At 39.6% G+C, this 26,936-nt stretch overlaps 1 protein-coding gene across 7 annotated transcripts in view; it reads right to left on the reverse strand.

Annotated features, from left to right (window-relative positions):
• Positions 1–1,631: 1,631 nt before the first annotated feature.
• Positions 1,632–26,936, reverse strand: part of DENND1B (DENN domain containing 1B) — a 259,477-nt gene continuing 234,172 nt past the window's right edge. For all 7 annotated transcript variants that reach the window (XM_033416652.2, XM_049708637.1, XM_033416648.2 and 4 more), the window contains 3 exons: positions 10,730–10,809; positions 9,548–9,764; positions 1,632–7,957 (listed from right to left, as the gene is read on the reverse strand). In XM_033416652.2, coding sequence (XP_033272543.1) covers positions 7,439–7,957; positions 9,548–9,764; positions 10,730–10,809 — 816 coding nt within the window. In that variant the 3' untranslated portion in view covers positions 1,632–7,438. The remainder of the gene's footprint in view (positions 7,958–9,547; positions 9,765–10,729; positions 10,810–26,936) is intronic.

Genomic DNA, 26,936 nt, shown 5'->3' on the forward strand with positions numbered 1-26,936 from the left:
CTGAAGCCACCATCAGGCTCCCGTCCCAGCCAAGCCACCTGTTGCTCTGAGACGCTAAGGGCTTACTTACCTCCTTTGTTCATCAGTTTCTTCATGTCTGCAAAGGACTAATTACAGCATCTTCTCCAGAAACCCTAGGAGCATGGTCCAGGTTTGTTTTTTTCAACTGTAGAGCTGATTCTAATGAAAAGCTAAGTTTGAGAGCCACTGGATTGGACAAAAGCTAAGATTTTTATAGTTTTATATATTTTATGGTTTTATACTCCAAACATCCATCAGTTCCAATGAAATCGGGTACTTAGGCATATTTTCTACCCTTCAAATTATAGTCATCCTTTGGTATCCGTGGGAGATTGGTTCCAGGACAACCCCTTCCCCCCACCCTGCCACATACCAAAATCCAAGGATGCTCAAGTCCCTCATATAAAATGACATAGTATTTCCATGTAACCCATGCATATCCTCCCATGTACTTTAATCTCTAGATGTCTTGTAATACCTAATACAGTGTTAAGTGCTATGTAAATAGTTGTAAAATACAATGTAAATGCTATGTAAATAGTTGCCAGTGGGGGATAAATTTAGGTTTTGCTTTTTGGAACTTTCTGGAATTATTAAAGAAAAGTATTTCCGATCTGGGCTGGTTGGATTTGTGGTTGTGGACACAGAGATACCGAGGGCAGACTGTATATGGCAGCTGCAATGTACACAAAGTGTCTCAATATTACGAATTCATCCTAAGAACAGACACTTCTATTTTAAATAGAGAGAAATAAAGCTTCAGGGAAATTAGGTAACAGGACCATACCAATGACAGAACTTGGGGAAGGTTTTAATTCACCTAGAAACTTCCACAGTACACTATTTAATTTTTATGCTGTTAATACTATATTTTCCATAAATGTATACATTTTTGTGTGTCCTATAATTCATTGCTACTTCCTGGCAAGAAGATTCTCAGACTCACTACAAAATAATACTCCAAAAAGAGTATTCTCTTTCATTTATATATAAGGAAAATCCAATTGGGTTTTTGTATTTAAATCTATAAAATTAAGATATGACCATCTTTCTTAGACACAGACACTAAGCGGTACTGAGACTAACCCCTATGACAGTGGCAGGCAAAGTGTTAAAAATCAAAATCAATCACAGCTATATCTTAGGCTTCCAAGGATTCTCTCTTTCTCAGGGTCAGACCTTTGCTCCCGCTATGGAAACAAGAAAAATTCAGCATATTATTCACAGAAATTCTGCACCCAAGGGAAATTTTGTGCTTATTTCCAGTTTGACTTTTGCTCTAGGTTGGACCTTCAGAGTCCCTGGATGAGAAGCCCATCTTCCCAGGCTTGGGAGCATCTCCTGTCCGTCCTCGACTCTTACGTGAAGGTCAGTAAACAGTCGTTTGGCTTGGCTAGACCTGCTGTGCTGTCCTTAGTGACACTGATTACCTCTTCTGTGGTTTCAGAGCCCAATGAAATTAGCTGACCAGATGCCTCCCCAGCAAACCCGCCAGAAAGGTTTAGGGCTCAGTTTACACTGCAGCAGTCACGAGATGGAGATGCAGGGTCCTTGCGACAGTTCCCCAGGAGCACTATAGCCAATCATTAAAAAGAGTCACCACCAGGCAGTTTTGATTATGACCAACTTTATTTTAAACCTGCATCGTTGGGCACTTTATGGTAATGTGTCATTCATCCAATATTTACTTTTGCATATATTTTTTAAAATTCCCCAAACAATACTTTTACAAAGTCCTCCCAATAGTAGTCAGCTTTAGAGATGACTCTTATCCTGTAGCCTCAAGGATGCAAGAACAATGACGCACATCTTGATGCTGGGAAGGTGTGTATGGATACCAGTCACCATGGCTAGCAAAAAGCTCGAGTTTTTCAGTCCTTCCAAATAGTTATTCATTTAAAGAAAGAGAAATAAGCTTTGGGAAAGTTCAGTTTTTAACCTCTCATGTACCTTTTGTGTAAAAAAGCTTTATGCATTTTAAACTGTAGGTTTTAGGCAGTTCATACTTGTTGTTTTAGGCATTGCTCTAAGTACTGAATCATGACAGTTTCAAGAAATCTCATTTTTGGTATATGATTATTAAAGGTTCTCAAAATAACCACATGGAAACTAGACTATGTGAAGGATGGTGACTCAACACACATGGTGCATTTAGGATGCACAGAGTCTAATTCTGGCCTGTCCTAAAAGTCATGTAATCAACCAAAGGGCAGATTTGTCAATGTACCTCAACAAGGCTCTCTTCCAAAACATGAAGTAACACAGAGACGAAGAGACTCAGAGATTTATCATATCAAAGAGGTAATCATTTGTGACTTGGCAATCTTTTAAGATAAAAGATTGTATATTTTAAATTCCTTCACTTAAGTATGGTTTGAAAAAACATAGCTTTCTGGATAGAAAGCATCTGGTTAAGTTTGCTGTTCAGTACCTTGTTTTATTTTTTTGGTATGTTTGCATATCACATCCAGAGCTACAGATTTTCCACAGTGCTTCTGCCTCATTCAAGTATAACAAAAGTAGAAATCTATAGAAGCTCTAAGGTTAAACAAACTGTACATTATACAAAAATTAACTTAATTTACACAGTCAAAAAGTATTGGCAATGCCCTTTATAAATCTTACCAAAGATTCATCACAAAGGATATTACAGTTGACATATGTTTTGTCATCACCATAGAAATGCCATCTAGATTTATGTGGTACAGAACTATTTGTTAAATGTACACATGAAGAATCAGCATTTTGCACTATACACATTTCTTTTAAAGTAACAGTATTGTCAATAGTAATCTAAGGTTCAGAATTTTCTTGTTGCATATTTATTGTTGCTGAGGCAGTTATGATATATTAATGCAATATTCATAATTATTTTAAATAAAAACATTTCTCCTGCCAACGGTATAAAGAATATGTTTTCTCTAAAATCACATGGAATGTTGCTACATACAGTTTTACACAAATACTGAAAAACATGACCTTAAGGCATCTGCTAGAAAAGCAGATGTATTTATATGAACTAAATTATGCAAGAAAAAATATTGCACAAAATCCTATTATTTTCAAAATAAAACATGCTTCTTTCTAAATACACATAATTCCCTACCTTGACCAAATCACAATGTTAACTGATTTGCTCAAAACAACTCTGCCTCTTAAACAAGATTTAAGAAACAGACACTAACAGATTCCTGGGCTCGACAGAGGAAAGACGTCAATACTGACAGTTTGTAGAAAGCATTTCATATATTAAGAAGTGGTCTGGGGGAATTAGGTTTGGGTGTTCATTTTACATTCTTCAATTTATATTCTGATATACAAATATCTACCCAGAATCAGGATATTGTATGCTAAACAAAATGGAATTCAGATTAGAAAATTTATTCATGAAAATAATCTTTTCCTGAAAAATTCAGATTTTCTAGAAAAGAAGATCTACTAATTATGAGAATAGTCACAGTTTTGTCCTCTTTATCAGCAGTCTACTTCTTCACCTTACTTCAGAAACGATGAACTCATTAGCATTCCTGGGTCCTGTTTATTAGGATACGAGCACAAACTCCTCACAACAGCACTGTCACAGACAGTTTTAGTTTAAAAGTGTATGTGTGTGTGTGAGGGGAGGCTGTTTCTAGAGAATGCTATTATCAAGGTAAAGACAGTAAAACGAGATCCCATCAACATGCATCTGCATGCTCAGTTAATCCTGATTCGAGTGACGTGGCCCTAAGTAGTGCAAAGGGACATGGTTTCATCAGAGCCTCGCTGCCTGGTGATAGGAGAGCAGAGTGGTGATGGACAGTCAGGTAAACAAGAACACTTAGTTTCTAAGAGCCTCTGAATCTGGCCTTTAAAAGTAGGTATCCTAGGTAGCAGCATTACTGTACTTTGTATAACAGTAGAGAAAGTTAATCAAATTAGAAATGGTACAATGGTTCTGTACTTAGAGCATGTTTTATATTAAGCAGCTTTAAAAGGCCTTTTTTTGGTGATAGAATCTTGGCTGAATAACTTCTAAGCAAAATACATTATCGTTATTATTGTTAACAGGGATTTACAATTCCTTTTCCTTTTAATTAGTTCCTGCACAGCAGGGACCAGGCCAATTCTTTTATTTCCCTATGTCCACAGTTACTGTACCTTGTGTATGACCAGTACCAACAGCTGATAAATAGTTCCTAAATGAGTTTTTAATTTTTAATCAGAAAAGTACTCATGCTATATTTTGGTGCCTTTCTAAAATATGCTAAAGTAGGTAGCCATCAAAATATACCACTTAACACAGTCTCACTTAACAAAACAAGAGCCCCTAAATTCACACACGACTCTTCTATCCCCCTGAAATACCATGGATGCAATACCCAAGGGCAAAAGGATAATAACTAGAGTGGGATTTGGGGAGAATTGTGACTTTGTCTAGAGGTCACATAAAGACTGGGCCTCAGAGCCAAAGGTCTGATTTGTTTATACAATTCTGTTGTATAACAGGTGTTGCTCCTTGGGGGTAAAAAAAAAAAAAAAAAAAAAGAATTCAAACAGCAGGAGAGTTTACACATATTTGGTTTAGTTATAATAGAAAATGTGAAGATAGGAAAAATACTTTTATTTCAGAACTCGCCTCAATGTCACTTCATTCTCTGTACAGCCACCATAATACTGGGAAGTCTAGTTTCAGAGCAGACTTTGAATACTTAAAATGTTAACGGTTTGAAATACGAATACTTGCTACTAGTCTTTTGGAGTTTTTCCAAGAATAACATGCAGGGGTTTTGCTTTTGTTTCTAACATGGAATATAAGAGCTGATTTTGTATGTTAAAATAAGGCACAAATTCAGTTTAAAATATCTTGACACAAATGTGACTTGTCAGTGGATGAATACCCTCACCACACACAGCAGTGCAGTCAGACATCTGGTGAGGGGACCAAAAGACAGGAAAAAAACTCACATTTCTGAGGCCTTGAAACTTATCAAGCAAATGGATCAAAACCCAAATTGTGCCTGTGCTACACTCACAATGATCCCAGTCTCCAGACAGTGAATTCTGAAGGAAAAATACCTCATTCCAATATTCACATTAAAGGGCTGCTTTACATTCTTTTCAAAAATTATGAAGAATATTTGCCCAGCAGATTAACGACCAGAGTGACAGTTTTTCCTTCTTATTTAAAATAGCTCTTCTGATAAATGGACTTTTTTATATCTTTCAATTAAATAAAATGGAATTTTGTAACGAGTATATAAAAGCAAAATTTGACAGGAACCTTGAATCTTTTGTGTTTAAAAAAAAGGATTAAATTTAAAAAAGGATTAAACACCCTTTTCCTTAATACATACAGAATCTATCCTTATATGGAAAACAAGGTCTTCCTTGTTTTCCTTCATAAACATGAATGAATAATTGTCCTCCCAAAATATATCCATTGAGAGTTTGAAATGCACTTTAGAAAAGTAAAACTTGGTCATTTTCTTTAAATTATTTAAAGACTGACCTGAATGAATATTTTACGCAATGTTTTTAACAAACCCCCTTCCAGGATTTTAATTGAAAATTAAATTATGATTTCAGTAAATATTTTAGAGCACAGTCTTGATGAGGGTTCTTGAATGGGTTCTCAAACACCTTTCCTAAAATGATAATGTAAACAAAAATCATGAGTGGGGACGTATAGAGTATATATATTGAACATACTAACAACAAATGAACCATAGCATCACTGGATTTTTTTCCTGATTACTCCTGTCTATCTAGCCAATCATCAAGCAGTCAATGCACGATTCCTTCTCAGGTGAACTTCAAAGCGTGAAAGTGAATTTGAGAGACAGGAGACGATGTCCCATGTAGAAGAATTCCAAGTAATTTACGTGGATTCCGTGCCCTCACAGAGAGGAAGCACGAGCCCCAAGCCTCAGTGTGGGCAGCACACGGCGACTTCCTCCTGAAGACGGCAGTAGGAGCGGCAGGGGAAGGAACGGCTTTACAGGGGAGGAACCCCACAAACGCCACCTCAGCCTGGTGACCAAGGCCAACATCGACATTCACAAATCATGTGCACAGCATGGACCCTTGATAAGATGTAATGATGAAGACGGCACTTTTCTTCTGTAACTCCCTCCCCAAAACCCAACCGTCCCGTTACAATCAATCAATCATGAGAAAAACACCAGACAAGTTCCAGCAGAGGGGCATCCTACAGCATATCTATATCTGCCCAGTCCTCCTGAAAACTGTCAAGGTCGTCAAAAACCAGGGAAGTCTGAGAGAGGGTCACAGCCAAGAGGAGCCTACGGAGCTGTGGCAGCCAAGTGTGATGTGGTCCCTGGGTGGGATTCTGGGACAGAAGAAGGATGGCAGGGAAAAACTAAGGAAATGTGCATGGAGCATGGTTCATGAATTGTGAAGACGTACTGCACTGACATCACAGGATATGAAAAACAGCGGAAACTGAGTAGGGAGACATGGGGACACTGTACTTTCTCCACACGGTTTCTATAAATTTGAAACTTCCAAAATATAACGTCAATTATTTTAAGAAGTCCATCTGAGATGATATGAAGCATTCTGGTAGAGAATTATTAGTTAAGGGAAAAACAGATAGGAACACTTTTTTATCAGGACAGTTTATGTCACATTTGGCTTCCTGGGGGTGACTCCTACTTTAGCAAAGTCATACAGAAAGACTGTGAAAAAACTTAAAGTGTCATTTGTAAACAGAAGTCATTAATTTCACATTGTAATCCAGCACTTCATATATTTCGCTGAGTGACATGTAAGGTAAATGCGAACCTTTATACCTTTTGGAAAACATGGCTGCAGTGTCCAGAAGAGAGCTTTTTAACTTTGAAAAAATGAATTTTGTCCTTGATTTGATGAATAGAAAAAGGCATTATTGCTCTGCAGAACACTTATAACTTATCTTTCAAAATTTACCTGCAATTCCATAAATTATGTAAGTATGCTTAATATAGGTTTAAGATTAAGGCAGTTAGTTGGTCAACAGTTTCAGGCTAGTTCTGATAGGTTTTGGTATCTTGGCCAGTTCATGCTCAACCAGGTTAGTACAGTAGCTACTGGTTATGTGCAAGGGTTAGATGTATACTTCGTTTAAATAAAATAAGTGGCGTTAAGCACCAAATACTGGGAAATCATATGTTCAATATATACTTTCAACATACATACAAGCTAGTACCTGATTTAAGAGCACAGTAGAAGAGTTAGCTTTACATTTAAAAATCAGTGGATAAATCTATATACCACGAGACAGACGAGTGGGAGAAATGTCCCAAATGAAAAACAATGTTTAGACGGTAGGAAGAGTTGTCTTTTCTACCAATCCTTGTTTATGATAGGTTACAGGGACTCCTAAAATGTCTCCGTAGAAGCTTGGATGCAAGCGACGGACTCTTCATTTGTTGATTTAAGCTTGGTTTCCACTTGCTTTTCCTTCTGAGATGTTTAAGTCTTGCTGGAAGGCAGATGTTACGTGGCATAACGACACCACCTCCTGAAGCAGTCCAGAACCTTCTGAAGTCTCTTTGGCTCCTTTCCCTTCTTTCTCCCAAGGAACAAAAGACGGACGGCGCCCAAGGCTGGGTACCAGCGGATCACCCGGAGTCTGGCTTAGTGTTTCTTTCTTCTCTGTTTGGGAAGCTCCGGGCGAAGCCAGCGGCAAACCCAGTCCTGGAGCGGGGTCCGGCTCTCCCAGCTCTGTGGGCCGGCTCGCGGCACCAACGCCGAGGCGTCGCTCACCGTTCTCCTCTTTGAGGATGGACAGAGAGTCCGTTCCCGCGCTGGAGGCCACCCGCTTCCTGGGCGAGGGCGGGAGCTGCCTGCCGTGGAGGGCACTGTCGTCCTGCCCCAGGTGCCACTCAGCTTGGTCACCGGAACCACCGCAAAGCAGGGCCAGGTTGTTCTCACTGGGCGTGTTGGATTTATTCTGAGAGAAGAAACAGCGCATTTAGAAAAAATGGAAGAAAATTATAGCATTACTTCAGCAGTACTGTTTTCCATTTTGAAATCAGTATCTTTCAAGGCTGGGAACTCAAAGTCCCTCCCAGAGGAAATGAAGCATGGACAGTTAGCTCTGAACACCTCCCAGGGCGCCCTCAACAGGAATGAAGTGAGATGGATACGGGTGCCCAGGCCCTTGCACCTTTCAATCACCTATAAAACTCAAACCAGACCCTAAGTGTTGGCGAGGGTGTGGAGAAAAAGGAGCCGTCGCACGCTGCGGGTGGGAGTGTAAACTGGTGCAGCCACTGTGGAAATCAGTGTGAAGGATCCTCAAAAAACTAAAAACAGAACTACCATACAATCCAGCAATCTATAATACACCTACTTCCGGGTATGTATCCAAAGAAGATAAAATCAGTATCTTGACAATACAGCTGTACCCACGTGTTCACGGCAGCATTATTGACAATAGTGAAGCTATGGAAACAACCTAGATGTCATTGATGGACGAACAGGTAAAGAAAACGTGGTACGTATACACCATGGAATGTTACTCAGCTTTTAAAAACAAGGAAATCCTGCCATTCGTGACAACATGGATGGACTTGGAGGGCATTATGCTAAGTGAAATAAGCCAGACAGAGAAACACAGACACTGCATGAGCTCACCTACATGTGGAACCTAAAATAGTCAAACTCAGATGTCGAGAGTAGAATGGGGGTCACCAGAGGGGGATGGGGGGTGGGGAGATGGGGAGATGCTGGAGGGGCAGGTTTCAGTCGTGCAGGTGGGAAAAGTGCTGGGACCGAATGTACAGCTCGGTGACCACAGTTCTTTGCTAAGAAGGTAGATCTCATGTGCTCTCACCGCAAAGAAAAGGTAACTAAGTGAGATAAGGGATATGTTAATTAGCTCATCTGTGGTCAGCATTTCAAAACATCAAGTTGTACACCTTAGATGTACACAACTTTTATTTGTCATTATACTACAAAAAAGCTGAAAAATAAAAAGGATTTGCAAAACAATCCTTCAAAATAACACAAAAAACAAGCAGACAAACTATATTATATAATCAATGCCAAGTTCTGGAATTTATTACCATCAGAACAGAGTGGAAATTACTTATACTTCTCTCTCTTGTGTTCTTAAAGCAGCCAGTTGAATCTGTTTAAAGTATTATTTCTAAAGCAATACAATGAAACATTACTTGAATTAATACATTTATTAAAACTTTTTTGAACATCCAGAAAATACAGAAAAAAAGTGGGAACATTTCACGTTTAAAAGTTCCCCAGAAAAGACAACTATAAAATTAGGTTGTAGGAAAATACTACTGCTTGACAAAATAATTTCAATTAATGACAATAACCACCAGAATTGCATAAATAAAAGGGAAAATGCTGGAATTTTGTTACTAGAAATAATTCTTAATGATTAACTCTTACAGTATTTTTGGAGTTTTGACACTTATCTGAGGTCAAACGCTCCTACCAACTAAGGTGATGACAAAAGCCATCACAGTGAGTGCGAGAAACTGTTCATTTAATTTTACCAGTTGGAAAATCGACTCACCGTGGGCTTGTAATCAATGTCGTCCATCGACCTAAAGAAGTCCAGGCTCCTGGCCGCCGCCAGCTTCCCCTGGTCCTGGCTGTGCGTGCTCAGCGTGTCCAGGATCTCGCCCAGCAAGTCCATCTCACCCGAGGAAGGGGCCTGTGCTCTGGTTTCAAGAGAGTCGTCACTTTCGTAGAAATAAGCAGACGCTTCTTCTCCGTCTTCAGAGGACAACCTGAAGAAAAAGAAAACACGCACTGGTGATTACGTGACCACGAATGCTACTTACAAGCAACCTCTTACCAAAGATCGTCAACTAAGGTGGGAGTTTTAAAACCAATGTAATATTTCTGTAGAACAGCAAAGTGGATAATTGGTTCATGGCCAAATTCTTTGTAGTGATGTACACACCGATTCAAATGCTGGAAATCTTGAGTATGTGCACTGAGAGCAAACAAACGTTTATGGCTCCTTATCAATCCGGAAGCACAAGCGGGGCTTCTCACAGTCTAATCCTGGGGAATTTGGGACATTAGCCTTAGAAATATCAGGTTCCCAGAATACCTGGGAAGTTTGCTAACTCCAAGTTCACTTTCAGTATTTTTATATGGTTTTTCCTTTTATTTGTTTATTCACTTGTCTTATAGAAACAAAGATATACTTAATGCAGAAAAAAGAATGTTGATTCTGTCATCCCAAAATATCTTAAAATTGTTTTAGAAGTTCAACATATACTATTATTGTTTCCCTTGTTTTATGTTAAAATTAATTTTTAACATTTTGCGTTAAATTCTCCTCTTCTGACACCACCATGGAGTTAGGTCCCGCCCCTCGCCTATCTGGTTTGTTTCTATTGACTACTTTCACCGTTCCTGATATCTACCTGGCCCTCTTCAGGAGGAGGGTAGGAGTCTAACTTAGTGAGTGGGCTTCTGTTTCCCCTTTAACACTATCCCAGGTATTGCTGCAGACGTTACTGCTTCCCAAGAACAAGTTATTTCAGGTCTATCTTGCTTTCCCATCTCAAGATTCATCCCCCGTGAGACTCCAATTAGCGCTGGTTCCTCCTGCTGAAGAATATACCACAAGGGAGTAAAACCTGATCTCTGGGAGTGCACGTTCTTTGACATCTCTCTTGTAACCTAAAGCTTCTGCCGCTGAGCCGCATCGCGTAACAGAACAGGAGACCCCGCGACTTACTTGCTAGCTCTTTCTGCGTCCTCATCATTGTCAGCGCACAGAACACCATCCAGGCTCTGAAGAGTCCTTCTTAGGCGCGGCTACAGAGAGAGATCGACACACTGGCGTTAAGTCGTTAAGGTATGTCTCTTCCATAAATTTTAACCGACAATTTGATCTGACAAGGAATACTTTTTAAAGAAATATGCATTCAGGGGTTTTGAATACTAGCCAGTAACTTGACTAGCTGGGCAGGAGGAAGGGGAGGATATCAGACAACATTTACCTCAACGCTCACATCTCAAACCAGTCAACAAAAAACAAATCACTGGGCTGAGTACATAAACACTCTGCCCGCTCTCCCAGTCTGTCGGTCCCCGATTTAGGAATCCCTGACTTACAGGCAATCACTTCGCCAAGCACTTAGCCCCCAGTTTCAATAATAATCAATACTTGCAATCTTGTTGCTTTTATCCCTTACCCACACTCTCCCTCACACCAAGTACTTTAAGGCAATGCTTCTCAATCATTAAAGTGCATGTACATCTCTTGGAGTTTGGTACAGGTTCTGATTCTAACACGCTCTTAGGTGAGGCTGCTCTTGGGTCTCAAGGTAACAAATCCTAGACAATGCATCATTTCACCTGTAAATACTTCACTATGTAGCTTTAACAGATAGATTTTTTTAACACAACCAAATATCACGATCATACATAATGAATTAATAATTATTCTCTAATATCTCATATTCCCTTACTGCCCCCAAAATATTTGAGTGAGTTTATCTGGACCAGAATCTCAACAGGGTAGCACTGGATTTGGCTGACATGTCCCTCGTCTCAGAGGACGATCCCTTCCACCATCCCCCCCTCCATGCCACCTGTATCCTTTAACGTGTTATTTTACCCTTGTTTCCTATAAACTGGCAATTACATCTGGAGCTTGGTTAGCTTCAGGTTCTGGGTTTTCCCTGTTTTTGGCAAGAATTCCCCCAGGTGTTGATGTGTTTCTCAGTGCATCACATCTGGAGGCACCTGGTGATCAGATGTCTCACTTTGGGTGGTACTAAGACTGATTAATGGCTTCAGGTGTGGTTGGCCAGTGCATCCACTACAAACTTTATCAGCCTTTCACCTGATGGTTTTAGCATCCTATAGTAACCGCTGGCTAAATCCATTATTTCAGTAGGCACTTCAAAATTATGCTTTTCAAAAGCATTTCCTTTATATTTATTTGTTGGCATTCCATAAAGAACTGTCTTATTAACTATGTGGCTATCCTGAAATACAATGTGTACCAGAAAAACAGGATAATTCCTTCCTTTTATTTAACAATTTTTAGAGCAATGAGCTAATCTAACAGTTTATAAAGGTGAGCCAGGAGGGGCCTTTAAAAATTATCATTTGTATATATTTGATATGGCTCATCACCCCATCACGGTTACTACTCTTCTTGAGGTTCAATCTGTCCCATTTTTGAACTACACTGTGATTATGTTTTTTAAGTAGTTATCTTTTACAGATTTATCTCAAAATATCTGCAGGGTTAAATGATATGCTATTGGGTATTTACTTCAAATTAATCCAGAGGTGGGGAGGGATCATGGGTAGGGCTGGCACAGAAATAAGATTGGCCGTAAGCTGATAATTGTTGAAGATGTATGCAAGGTACCTGGGAATTCATATAAGCTTCTCTTTACTTTTGCATGTTTGAATCATGTTAAGTGTTCATTCCACAAGAAAATAAAAAACTTTTACAGTTTTTGTTATGGACCAAGATGGCAGAGTAGGAAGACCCTGCATTCGCCACGCCATAAACACGCCTCATGCCATGAACATGCCTCAGCCCACGGACACGCCTCACCCCAAGGACACGCCTCAGCCCACGGACACGCCTCACCCCATGAACAAACCAAAACTATAACTACACAGAGTGACCCATCTGAGGACGACATGAAGACCAGCAGAGCAGCTCCTCTACGATGAAGGATATAAAGAAACACACACTGAAACAGGTCAGAGGGACAGAGACCATCGAGTCAGGACCCACACCCTCCATGCGGTGACCTGTAAGCAGGAGGGAATATCACAAATATTAGAGGCCCTCCCTCAGAAGCGAGGGGTCAGGGCCCCATATGGGGGCACCCCAGCCCAGGGGACCTGCACTAGGCAGGGGAGCCCCCTAACATTTAACTGACACCCAGTGTGGCTTACATCTGGGAGAGCCACGGGACTCTGGAAAACCGAGACTCTGCTCTTGAAGGGCTTCTGCACAGACTCACTAGCTCTGAGTCGGCAGTGGTTGGAAAAGCACCTGGTCATATGTGAAGGAGAAGATTCACTGACTAGCTTCAGGGCAGGTGCTGAGGGGCAGAGATCTGTTAGAACTCTCTTCAGGGACCGAAGTGCTGGTGGACACCCTTTTTTAAATTATTCTTCTCTCTCTACCTAGCTGGCCCGGCACTGGCAGCTGCCACTTCTGACATTCTCCATCTGTCTTGTGAGCACCGCAGCCCTGACCCAGCGTTCTTCAGCCGCATCCAACCTGCCCATCCTGGCCACTGCCCCTCCAAAGCGGCTCCTGTCCTGCCACACCTGGCAGGTAGACTTGCCAGGGTCCAGCATCCCCTAAAGAGGCTCCCGCCCTGAGAGGCCAGCCCTACCCACCAGGACACCTGCAACTGAGCGGCTGAGCCCTGCAGCCAGCCACACCAAGGGCCAGGGTGCCTGCAGCAGTTACAACCAGCTGGGCCTGGAACCAACTTGCCCACCAGTGGACCCAGAGCAGTTGTGACTGGGTGGGCCTTCCAGCCAGTGGGCAACCTTGGTGCCACCGCAGCAGGAGGACACATAGCCCACAGAGGGGGACACCCCTGGAGCATCTGACTCTGGTGACCAGGAGGGATTGCTCTTCTGGGGCCCATGAGAAACCTTCTACATAAGCCACTCCTTCAAGACGGAGAGATGCAGCCCATCTACCCAACACACAGAAACTATACAGAGAGCGAGGCAAAGTGAGGAGACAGAGGAATGTGCTCGAAAAGAAAGAATAAGACAAAAACTCAGAAAAAGAAATGAAATGGAAATAAGTAATCTGATAAAGAGTTCAAACTAATGATCATAAATGTGCCCAATGAACTCATGAGAAAATAAACAGTGAGAACTTCAATAATGAATTACAAAATATAAAAAAGAACCAAGCAGAGCTGAAGAATACAATAAATGGAATAAAAAAATACACTAGATGGTATCAACAGCAGATTAGATGAAGCAGAAGAATGGATGGATCAGTGATCTGGAAGACAGGGTGGTGGAAATCACCCAAAAGGAACAGCAAAAAAGAAAAATGAATTTTAAAAAGAGATACTTTAAGGGATCCTAGGGACAAATCAAGCACACTAATATTCACATTATAGGAGTCCCAGAAGGAGAAGAGGCAGAGAAAGGGACAGAAAACTTATCTGAAGAAATAGTGGCTGAAAACTTTCCTAACCAGGTGAAGGAAACAGACATCCAAGTCCAGGAAACAGAGTCCCAAACAGGATGAGCCCAAAGAGACCCAAACCAAGACACAGTGTAATTAAAATGATAAAAGTTAAAGAGAGAATCTTAAAAGTTAAAGAGAGAATCTTAAAGGCAGCAAGAGAGGAAAAAAACTAGTTACATAGAAGGAAATCTCCATAAGACTATAAGCGGCTTTCACAGCAGAAAATTTATAGGCCAGAAGGAACTGGTATGATATATTCAAAGTGCTGATAGAAAAAAACCCAAAAAGCAAAAACAACCCTTAAAAACCAAGAATACTCTACCTGGTAAGGTTATCATTCATAATTAAAGTAGCAGTAAAGTTTCCCAGACTAACAGAAGCTAAAGAAACTCATCACCAGTAAACTAACCATACAAAAAAATGTTAAAGGGACTTCTTTAGGCAGAAAAGGCCAAAATTAGAAAAATCTCATAAACATATAGTAAACATAGTGAGTGTATCAACCACTTACAAAGCAAGTATGAAGGTTAAAAGATAAAAGTAGTAAAATCAACCGTTGTAACTATAATAAGTAGTTAAGAGATGCACAAAATAAAAAGATGATGTAAAATGTGATGTCAAAAAGGTGTGTTGGGAGATAAAAATACAGTGTTTTATGTTTGGACTTAAGTAACCATCAACTTAAAACAGACTGCTATATACATAGGTTGTTATACATGAACTTCATGGTAACCACAAACCAAAAACCTATAATAGACACATAAAAATAAAAGAGAAAAAGACCCAAAATTAACACAAAAGAAAATCATCAAACCACAGAGAAGAGACTAAGAAGAAGAAAAGAACACAGAAGGACTGCAAAACAAACCACAAAACAGTTAACAAAATGGCAATAAGTAATACCTATTAATAATCACTTAAAATGTAAAGGCCTAAATGTTCCAATCAAAAGACACAGAGTGGCTGAACTAATGAAAAAGCAAGGCCCATCTATATACAGCCTACAAGAGATTCACTCAAATATGAAAACACACACAGACTAAAAGTGAAGGACTGGAAAAAGATATTCCATGCAAGTGGAAACAAAAGAAATCTGGGGTAACAACACTCATATCAGACAAAATAGACTCAAAGACCGTAACAAAAGAGTGCACATTTGCATAATGATAAAGGGGTCAATCCAAAGAGATAATATAACAGTTGCAAATATTTGTGCACCCTGGCTCCCTGAATTCAGACTGTACTACAAAGCTACAGTAATCAAAACAGTATGGCAGCTGTCTATAAGAGACCCACTTCAGACCTAGGGACACATACAGACTGAAAGTGAGGGGATGGAAAAAGATATTCCATGCAAATGGAAATCAAAAGAACACTGGAGTAGCAATTCTCATATCAGAAAAAACAGACTTTAAAACAAAGACTATTACAAGAGACAAAGAAGGACACTACATAATGATCAAGGGATCAATCCAAGAAGAAGATATAACAATTGTAAATATTTATGCACCCAACATAGGAGGACCTCAATGCATAAGGCAAATACTAACAGCCATAAAAGGGGAAATCGACAGTGACACAATCATAGTAGGGGACTTTAACACCCCACTTTCACCAATGGACAGATCATCCAAAATGAAAATAATTAAGGAAACACAAGCTTTAATTGATACATTAAACAAGATGGACTTAATTGATATTTATAGGACATTCCATCCAAAAACAACAGAATACACATTTTTCTCAAGTGCTCATGGAACATTCTCCAGGATAGATAATATCCTGGGTCATAAATCAAGCCTTGGTAAATTTAAGAAAATTGAAATCATATCAAATATCTTTCCCGACCACAATGCTATGAGACTAGATATCAACTACAGGAAGAAATCTGTAAAAAATACAAACACATGAAGGCTAAACAATACACTACTTAATAACCAAGAGGTCACTAAGGAAATCAAAGAGGAAATCAAAAAATACCTAGAAACAAATGACAATGAAAACACGACGACCCAAAACCTATGGGATGCAGCAAAAGCAGTTCTAAGAGGGAAGTTTATAACAATACAATCCTACCTTAAGAAACAAGAAACATCTCAAATAAACAACCTAACCTTACACCTAAGGCAATTAGAGAAGGAAGAACAAAAAACCCCAAAAGTTAGCAGAAGGAAAGAAATCATAAAGATCAGATCAGAAATAAGTGAAAAAGAAATGAAGGAAACGATAGCAAAGATCAATAAAACTAAAACCTGGTTCTTTGAGAAGATGAACAAAATTGATAAACCATCAGCCGGACTCATCAAGCAAAAAAGAGAAAAGACTCAAATCAATAGAACTAGAAATGAAAAAGGAGAAGTAACAACTGACACTGCAAAAATACAAAGGATCATGAGAGATTACTACAAGCAACTATATGCCAATAAAATGGACAAATTCTTAGAAAAGCACAACCTTCCCGAGACTGAACCAGGAAGAAATAGAAAATATAAACAGACCAATCACAAGCACTGAAATTGACACTGTGATTAAAAATCTTCCAACAAGCAAAAGCCCAGGACCAGATGGCTTCACAGGCGAATTCCATCAAACATTTAGAGAAGAGCTAACACCTATCCTTCTCAAACTCTTCAAAAATATAGCAGAGGGAGGCACACTCCCAAACTCATTCTATGAGGCCACCATCATCCTGATACCAAAACCAGACAAGGATGTCACAAAGAAAGAAAACTACAGGCCAATATTGCTTATGAACATAGATACAAAAATCCTCAACAAAATACTAGCAAACAGAATGCAACAGCACATTAAAGGAGTCATACACCGTGATCAAGTGGGGTTTATCCCAGGAATGCAAGGATTCTTCAATATATGCAAATCAATCAATGTGAGACACCATGTTAACAAACTGAAGAATAAAAACCATATGATCATCTCAATAGATTCAGAAAAGCTTTCGACAAAATTCAACACCCATTTATGATAAAAACCCTCCAGAAAGTAGGCATAGAGGGAACTTACCTCAACATAATAAAGGCCATATACGACAAACCCACAGCGAACATTGTCCTCAATGGTGAAAAACTGAAACCACTTCCAGTAAGATCAGGAACAAGACAAGGCTGCCCACTCTCACCACTATTATTCAACATAGTTTTGGAGGTTTTAGCCACAGCAGTCAGAGAAGAAAAAGAAATACAAATCAGAAAAGAAGTAAAGCTGTCACTGTTTGCAGATGACACGATACTATACAAAGAGAATCCTAAAGATGCTACCAGAAAACTAGAGCTAATCAATGAATTTGGTAAAGTAGCAGGATACAAAATTAATGCACAGAAATCTCTTGCATTTCCTATGCACTAATGAAAAATCCGAAAGTGAAATTAAGGAAACACTCCCATTTACCATTGCAACAAAAAGAATAAAATATCTAGGAATAAACCTACCTAAGGAGACAAAAGACCTCTATGCAGAAAACTATAAGACACTGACGAAAGAAATTAAAGATGATAGAAATAGATGGAGAGATATACCATGTTCTTGGATTGGAAGAATCAACATTGTGAAAATGACTATACTACCCAAAGCAATCTACAGATTCAATGCAATCCCTATCAAACTACCAATGGCATTTTTCACAGAACTGTAACAAAAAATGTCACAATCTGTATGGAAACACAAAAGACCCCAAATAGCCAAAGCAATCTTGAGAAAGAAAAACGGAGCTGGAGGAATCAGGCTCCCTGATTTCAGTCTATACTACCAAGCTACTGTAATGAAGACAGTATGGTACTGGTACAAAAACAGAAATATAGATCAATGGAATAGGATAGAAAGCCCAGAGATAAACCCATGCACATATGGTTATGGTCACCTTATCTTTGATAAAGGAGGCAAAGATATACAATGGAGAAAAGACAGCCTCTTCAATAAGTGGTGCTGGGAAAACTGGACAGCTACATGTAAAAGAATGAAATTAGAACACTCCCTAAGACTGTACACAGAAATAAACTCAAAATGGATTAAAGACCTAAATGTAAGTCCCGACACTATCAAACTCTTAGAGGAAAACATAGGCAGAACACTATGACATAAATCACAGCAAGATCCTTTTTGACCCACCTCCTAGAGAAATGGAAATAAAAACAAAAGATAAACAAATGGGACCTAATGAAACTTAAAAGCTTTTGCACAGTAAAGGAAACCATAAACAAGATGAAAAGACAACCCTCACAACGGGAGAAAGTATTTGCAAATGAAGCAACTGACAAAGGATTAATCTCCAAAATATAGAAGCAGCTCATGCAGCTCAATATCAAAAAACCAAACAACCCAATCCAAAAATGGGCAGAAGAACTAAACAGACATTTCTCCCAAGAAGATATACAGATTGCCAACAAACATTTGAAAGAATGCTCAACATAACTAATCATTACTGAAATGCAAATCAAAACTACAAGGAGATATCATCTCACAACAGTCAGAATGGCCATCATCAAAAATCTACAAACAATAAATGCTGAAGAGGGTGTGGTGAAAAGGGAATCCTCTTGCACTGTTGGTGGGAATATACATTGATACAGCCACTATGGAGAACAGTATGGAGGTTCCTTAAAAAACTAAAAATAAAACTACCACACAACACAGCAATCCCACTACTGGGCATATACCCTGAGAAAACCATAATTCAAAAAGAGTCATGTACCACAGTGTTCATTGCAGCTCTATTTACAATAGCCAGGACATGGAAGCAACCTAAGTGTCCATCGACAGATGAATGGATAAAGAAGATGTGGCACATATATACAATGGAATATTACTCAGCCGTAAAAAGAAACGAAATTGAGTTATTTGTAGTGAGGTGGATGGACCTAGAGTCTGTCATACAGAGTGAAGTAAGTCAGAAAAACAAATACCATATGCTAACACATATATATGGAATCTAAAAAAAAAGCCATGAAGAACCTAGGGCTAGGACAGGAATAAAGATGCAGACCTACTAGAGAATAGACTTAAGGACACGGGGATGGGGAAAGGTAAGCTGGGACAAAGTGAGAGAGTGGCATGGACATATATACACTACCAAATGTAAAACCAATAGCTAGTGGGAAGCAGCCGCATAGCACAGGGTGATCAGCTCGGTGCTTTGTGACCACCTAAAGGGGTGGGATAGGGAGGGGAGGGAGGGAGATACAAGAGGGAAGAGATTCGGGGATATATGTATATGTATAGCTGATTCACTTTGTTATAAAGCAGAAACTAACACACCACTGTAAAGCAATTATACTCCAATAAAGGTGTTAAATAAAAAAAAAAAGAACTACACTTTCAGGCACTAAAATTTGATAAAAATTTAAAAAATTACAAAAACAGTATGGTACTGGCAAAAAACCCCTGAAATATAGATCAATGGATCAGGGTAGGAAGTCCAGAGAGAAACCCACGCACTTATGGTTACCTAATCTATGACAAAGGAGGCAAGAATATACAGTGGAGAAAAGACAGCCTCTTCAGTAAGTGATTCTGGGAAAACCGGACAGCTACATGTAAAAAGAATGAAATTAGAACATTCCCTAACACCAAACACAAAAATAAGATTAAAGATCTAAATGTAAGGCCAGACAGTATAAAACTCTTAGAGGAAAACACAGGAAGAACACTCTGACATAAATCACAGCAAGATCTTTTTTGATCCACCTCCTAGAGTAATGAAAATTAAAACAAAAATAAACAAATGGGACCTAATGAAACGTAAAAGTTTTTACACAACGAAGGAAACCATAAACAAAATGAAAAGAGAACCCTCAGAATGGGAGAAAACATTTGCAAATGAAGTGACTGACAAGGGATTAATCTCCAAAATATACAAACATCTCAGGCAGCTCAATATAAAAAAAAAACCCAACCCAATCAAAAAGTGGGTGGAAGATCTAAATAGACATTTCTCCAAAGAAGACATACAGATGCACAAAAAGCACATGAAAAGATGTTCAACATCACATCTCTAATTATTAGAGAAATGCAAATCCAAACTACAATGAGGTATCATCTCACTCTGGTCACAACGGCCATCATCAAAAAATCTACGAACAGTAAAATGCTGGAGAGGATATGGAGAAAAGGGAACCCTCTTCCACTGTTGGTGGGAATGTAAATTGGTATAGCCACTATGGAGAACAGTATGGCGGTTCCTTAAAAAACTAAAAGTAGAGCTACCATATGATCCAGCAATCCCATTCCTGGACTTTTTTTTCCAGGAGAAAACCATAACTTGAAAAGATACATGCACCACAATGTTCACTGCAACACTATTTACAACAGCCAGGACATGGAAGCAACCTAAATGTCCACTGATAGAGGAATGGATAAAGAAGATGTGGTACATATATACAATGGAATATTACTTAGCCATGAAAAAGAATGAAATAATGCCATTTGTAGCAACATGGATGGACCTAGAGATTGTCATACTGAGTGAAGTAAGTCAGAGAAAGACAAATATCATATGATATTGCTTATACGTGGAATCTAAAAAAATGGTACAAATGGACTTATTTACAAAACAGAAATAGAGTCACAGATGTAGGAAACAAACTTATGGTTACCAGGGGGGAAAGAGCGGGGAGGGATAGGCTGGGAGATTGGGACTGACATATACATACTACTATATATAAAATAGATAACTAATAAGGACCTACTGTATAATGCAGGGAACTTGATACTCTGTAATGGCCTATATGGAAAAAGAATCTAAAAAAGAGTGGATATATGTAAATGTATTGTATATGATTCACTTTGGTGTACAGCAGGAACTAACACAACATTGCAAATCAGCTATACTCTAATAAAAATTTTTAAAAAGTAAATAAATGGCATGACAGTAAAAAAAAAAAAAGTATGCACCCAATATAGTAGCACCTAAGTATATAAAGCAAATATTAACAGACATAAAGGGAGAAACTGACAGTAATACAATAATAGTAGGAGACTTTAATACCTTACATCAATGGACAGAACATCCAACAGAAAATAAGGAAACACTGGCCTTAAACAATATATTAGACCAGATGGACAGACACACACACACACACACACACACACACACACACACACAGAACATTCCACCCCCAAACAGAGTATACATTCAAGTGCACATGGAACATGGAACATTCTCTGGGATAGATCACATGTTAGGCCACAAAAAAGTCTCAGTAAATTTAAAAGGACTGAAATCATATCAAGCATCCTTTCTGAACACAACAGTACAAAACTAGAAATCCATTACAAGAGGAAAACTGGAAGAAATGAAACTCATGAAGACTGAACAACATGCTACTAAACAACCAATGGGTCAATGAAGAAATCAAAGAGAAAATAAAAAGCACCTTGAAATAAATGAAAATGAAAAACACTGTTCCAAAGTTGATGGAAAATCAGTTCTAAGAGGAAAGTTCATAGCCTACCTCAGGAAAAAAACATATAAACAATCTAACTTTACACCTAAAGGAACTAGAAAAGAGAAAAATAAATAAAGCCCAAAGTTAGTAGGAGGAAGAAAATAATAAAGATCAGAGTGGAAATAAATAAAATAGAGACTATAAAAACAACAGAAGAGATCAATGAAACTAAGAGCTGGTTCTTTGAAAAGCTAAACAAAATTGATAAACCTTTATCCAAACTCATCAAGGAAAAAAGAGGGCCCAAATCAATAAAATCAGAAATGAAAGGGAAGTTACAACTAATACAAAGAATCCTGAGAGACTACTCCTACAACCTCTCATATACCAACAAATTGGACAACCTGGAAGAAATAGATGAATTCCTAGATACATACCATCCTCCAAGACTAAATGGGGAAGAAACAGAAAATCTAAACAGACTAATTACTAGTAATGAAATTCAATCAGTAATAATTAAAAACTCCCAACAAACAAAAGTCCAGGATCAGAAGGCTTCACAGGTGAATTCTACCAAACATTTAAAGAAGAGTTAACACCTATCCTTCTCCAACTATTCCAAAAATCTGCAGAGGAGGGAAAGCTTCTAAACTTGTTCCAAAAGGCCAGCATTACCCTGATAACAAAACCAGACAAAGATATTACAAAAAATGAAAATTACAGGCTAATATTCCTGATGAACATAGATGCAGAAATTCTCAACAAAATACTAGCAAACCAAATCCAACAATACATTAAAAGGATCATACACCATGATCAAGTGGGGTTTCTTCTAGGGATGCAAGGGTGATTCAATATCCACAAATTAATCAATGTGCTAGAGTGACAGAAAGGAAAGAATGAGTAGAGAAATATGGGAATGTGCAGTATGTTTCTCCATAATTTTGGTAATCAGCAATGTACTGGGACTTATAACTGTAATACCACTTTACAACTATAAGCTTAAGGTATGTGAGTTAAACTAGAAATTTGGGAAATAGCCTAAAAACACAACTACCACTTACAACGTTATTTCTGTGGGAAAAATATATTTCACCCACTCACTCCAGAACTCACAAAATATAATGCAGTGCTCTGATTCTAAAGACAAGTCATTATTATTACACTGACCTCTGTGTATGCTTACCATTATGCCAGCTGTGGGTCTTGCATTTAATTCTTTTAATTAAAAACAAAACAAATCAAAACAAAAACCAAATGAACAAAAACGATGAGGGAGCTGGGACTTTATGCTATTTAACAAATCGTCATTGACTATTTAAGAACTAATACAAGAAGATAATAAACACATAATATTTATGTTTACAGCATACTTTGTAAAGCACTCTCACATACACACTGGGCTAGGTTCTGGGAATACAGAGTTGAGTTAGGTTGAGTCTCTGCCTTTAAGCGGCTCAGTGTCTAGTGAACCCCACAGTACATCTGGAGGAACACCAGGGAGGCCCCATAATTGCTCAAGGTCACACACCTTATCAAGAATAAGAACCAGAAAGTGGAACCTCATGTGTTGCCAGCCCCTTGTTCATTTTCTTCCACAAGTTAGTTTCATAGTCTACAATCTGCCTGCATATACCATAGATTCTCAATTATTTTTTTATTAACTATATATATATTTTTTAATGAAGCTCCTGCTTTTCCACAGTCTAAGTCATTTAAGTCATAAGTGCTTCACAAGTACCTCTGTATTTAGTTTTCCATTTTCTATCTAGGCCAGGGTTCTATCAATTTATATATACATAGAAGTGTAAAAGTGTAACTTAGGGTGAGTTTTCACAACAGAATGAGAATTAGAATCAGAAGTAAAACTGATTAATGTTTTGCTTTCTACGGGCGTTACGCTTTGGCTAACTGAAATAAGCTTCTAATGAACAGTTATCGAATATGTATATGCAATAATTCAATTCATTAGGACCTGAGATCTCCATATACAGTATGAAGTAACAGTGTCCAAACACACGGTGAATGTGTCAACTGCTTGATGACCTCATATTACATAATTGTTAAGGTCACAAAAAAGAAAAATAATTATAATTTGATCGACACTCAAGATAGAGGGAAATGGCAGCGTATTTAACAAAAGCATCATCAGCTCCTGAGCTCACATGACCCCAGATTATCTCTACGTCACTGTTTCTGATGGGTTTGGACGCAGGCACAGTGCTTTCAGAGGAAATAAAGAATTGTTTCCACTATACCCAGCACACACGACACAGGCAAAAAGACCTGGTCATAACTTTATGAACAGGAGTCTTTTATGGGTAACTGGCAGCTAGTAAGCTTAGAGTGCAAAAAATATACTGTGTACTCTTCAGGGTGTGTGATACACAGCCAACATGAGGGCATCTTTATCTGGATTCATAACTCACGGATACATCATTGCCGAAAACCTGCACACTAAACTACACAGGAACGAAACTACGACTAACAGAAAAATAATCCCAACACGATGAAAATTAAAAATATATATATTTTAATAAACTGACTATAGCTTTTGAAAAGCTGTGCATATCGTTATTTTTCTAACTATAACGTTAGATAGTTAATAGTTGCAGATGCCAGTGGAATGGACTTTGTATACGGTATGTTTTCAGAGAAAAATACTATTCTATTTCAGATCTGGATAGAAACCTCACAGTAACAGGTGTACAGTGGGAAAGTTCCCAAGGGCCAATGAACATGTTCGTCATAAATTATTACCTAGAACCCCCTGAAACAAGTGCCAGGACAGTCGTAACATGGCTTATACTTGGGAACAGGAGCTTTCTTTAAAGAAAAAGTGATTATGAAATAGATTGAGAGAGAGCTATAAGCAGTCAACATGGAGAAAAAAGAAAAAAAAATTAAGTTGATTTACATTTTTAAAAGACCCTATAGTTTTCAAAGTTGCACTAAATGACACAACATGGTTCTTGCCCCTGGAAAACCAGCCAGTGTCACAGGTAAGCCTCCCATCGCCTGTGCATCTGCCGTGTGCAGTTATGGAAGCTTCTCTGTTTTCTGTGTTTTGAAATGTGCATAGCTTTTTCCATGAATTTTTCTGAAAAGGGGGGGTAAAGACTCTTTCCTTCTTGATCAGGGTACAAATAATGGCCAGGTTTCTTTAATTTACTGACACAAGAAAGAAGACTGTAATCCTGGTTTTGGTGCCTCTAATCTTTAGGGAGCGTTAATAGCCTGTGATGACATTTTCTGGGCGTCCACAAAGTTAGCAGTTGCTCCCTGGTTCACTCTGCTCTGACCCACAAGGCATCACCTGGGCCCCTTTCAGCGCCTGATACCTGCCCTGAGTTGTTCTACCACAGGACCTTTGCACAGGTTGATCCCCCTGCCTTGCAGGTTCTCCTCTTACACTGATCCCCTCCTCCCGGCCCCACTGTCTCTGCCACTACGCGTCTGGACTCACTGGAAAATCTGTAACTGCCCACCCGCATCTGAGCCTCTTTCCTCCCACCTTGTAGAAAAGCTACAGTCGCTGAGCTGCTGACAGAGACATCTTTTTAAAGGCAAATACAACAATGCTCTGCTCCTCTTTCCATACCTCCTTCAGTGGCTCCCCACTGTCTTTGGGATAAATCTCCGACTCCTCAATTTTGCCCAGACTCTGCCGCAGGGGTGTTCTACCAGCCGTCTTCCCTCCCGTGCGTGCGGGTCCAGCAGAACCTCCCCCACCTGGCCTTTTCCCCTCTTTCTCTAGTTGTCCTTCATGCTTTGCTCTCCCCTCCCGCCTTGCAGGATACACTTCCTCACTCACGCGTCAGTTTGCTGCTGCCTCGTGCATCCCTAGAGCACCTAGACGCACACCTGCCGGGGGCCCGTCCCACTGCACCGCGTCCTGGTTAGAGCCCCTCCTCCCTGCTCCACAGCTGGTTCCGAGGACAGGCGCCTTGCTCCCTTCTCTCTCGTACCCTCAGAACCACGCAGCGTGTGGTACATATTAGTGTCAGGAAAACTGCAAAAGACTTTGAAAGGAGCTAAAGATGACGGCGTGTCCTGTCAGCGGTATCTGGATGGTGTTCAGGAGACTGTGGGGTTACCTGATTCTACAGGGCTCTCCATCTTTCATTGTCTCTAACAACCTGCCCAGGATACAAGTGGACAAACTGTGCAACCGAGTCCTTACCTGGAGCCTCTGCTGTGGACCAAAGGTTGTAGATTTATGGAGCCGAAGCCTACAGAGCCCTCCCAGGAGAGCTGCAAGGTACCCACCTGACAGGGTCCAGCCTCAAAGGCGCCTTTCCCAGCAGGCCGGGAGCCTGAGAAAATCCAGAGAACCTCAAGAGGGATTCACCCCAATTTGTAGCTATTGAAGGTAAAACATATTTTTACCTGGTAGAAAGCTTTCTTGGGCTTAGTTTCCTAGCCTTCAGATAGCAAATAACAGGACGTTTATCAGCCCAAACGGATTTCTTACGAAAACTTCCAGAAGTAAATTGTGGCCACAGCTGGCCTATACTGCATGGCTCTAGATTCACAAAGGTGTGATGTAAATAATCAGGTCAAACCTGATGAGAACAGCCTTCTTTTCTGATCAAGAATAATCTTTGAGATCACGAGGATCACAGGGGGAGAGAATGTCAGGAAAAATGTAAAAGATATTGAAACGGGTCCAAAATTACGGGTGTCCTCTCAAAGGAATGTTAGGTACTGCCTAGCCTCCTGGGGCAGATTGGGGGATTGTCCAGCGCTCTGGAGGTCTGCATGGCTCACAGGCACTATTTTTTTTGTTTTTTTTGTGGTATGCGGGCCTCTCACTGTTGTGGCCTCTCCCGTTGCGGAGCACAGGCTCCGGACGCGCAGGCTCAGCGGCCATGGCTCACGGGCCCAGCCGCTCTGCAGCATGTGGGATCTTCCCAGACCGGGGCACGAACCCGTGTCCCCTGCATCGGCAGGCGGACTCTCAACCACTGCACCACCAGGGAAGCCCCATAGGCACTATTAATAACCCTGCAGAGACCAAAGGTACCTTGGGGAGGACTGACAGCAACGGCAATGTTTCTTGTCCCCAGGGATGCAGCAAACTCTGCCCAGTGGAGCCGCAGGTATGTGGTGCAGACAACGACGGTTTTAGTACCTGTTAGCATGTACACTTCAGTATTTTTGACTGTCTAGGTGTCTGTTCTTTGAAGTATCCTTTGTATCAGTTTTTTTTTACATCTTACTGGCTTTCTCATTAGCTAATGAACCAAAGAAAATGAGGGCATTATAATTCTACCCTTTAATAAAAAATTCTTCTTTAAAGCAGGCGGTTAGTGTTTCGTGAATAAATGAATACCTCCATACAT

This window comes from Orcinus orca, chromosome 1 (genome assembly GCF_937001465.1).
Source record: "Orcinus orca chromosome 1, mOrcOrc1.1, whole genome shotgun sequence".
Classification (NCBI taxonomy): Eukaryota; Metazoa; Chordata; class Mammalia; order Artiodactyla; family Delphinidae; genus Orcinus; species Orcinus orca.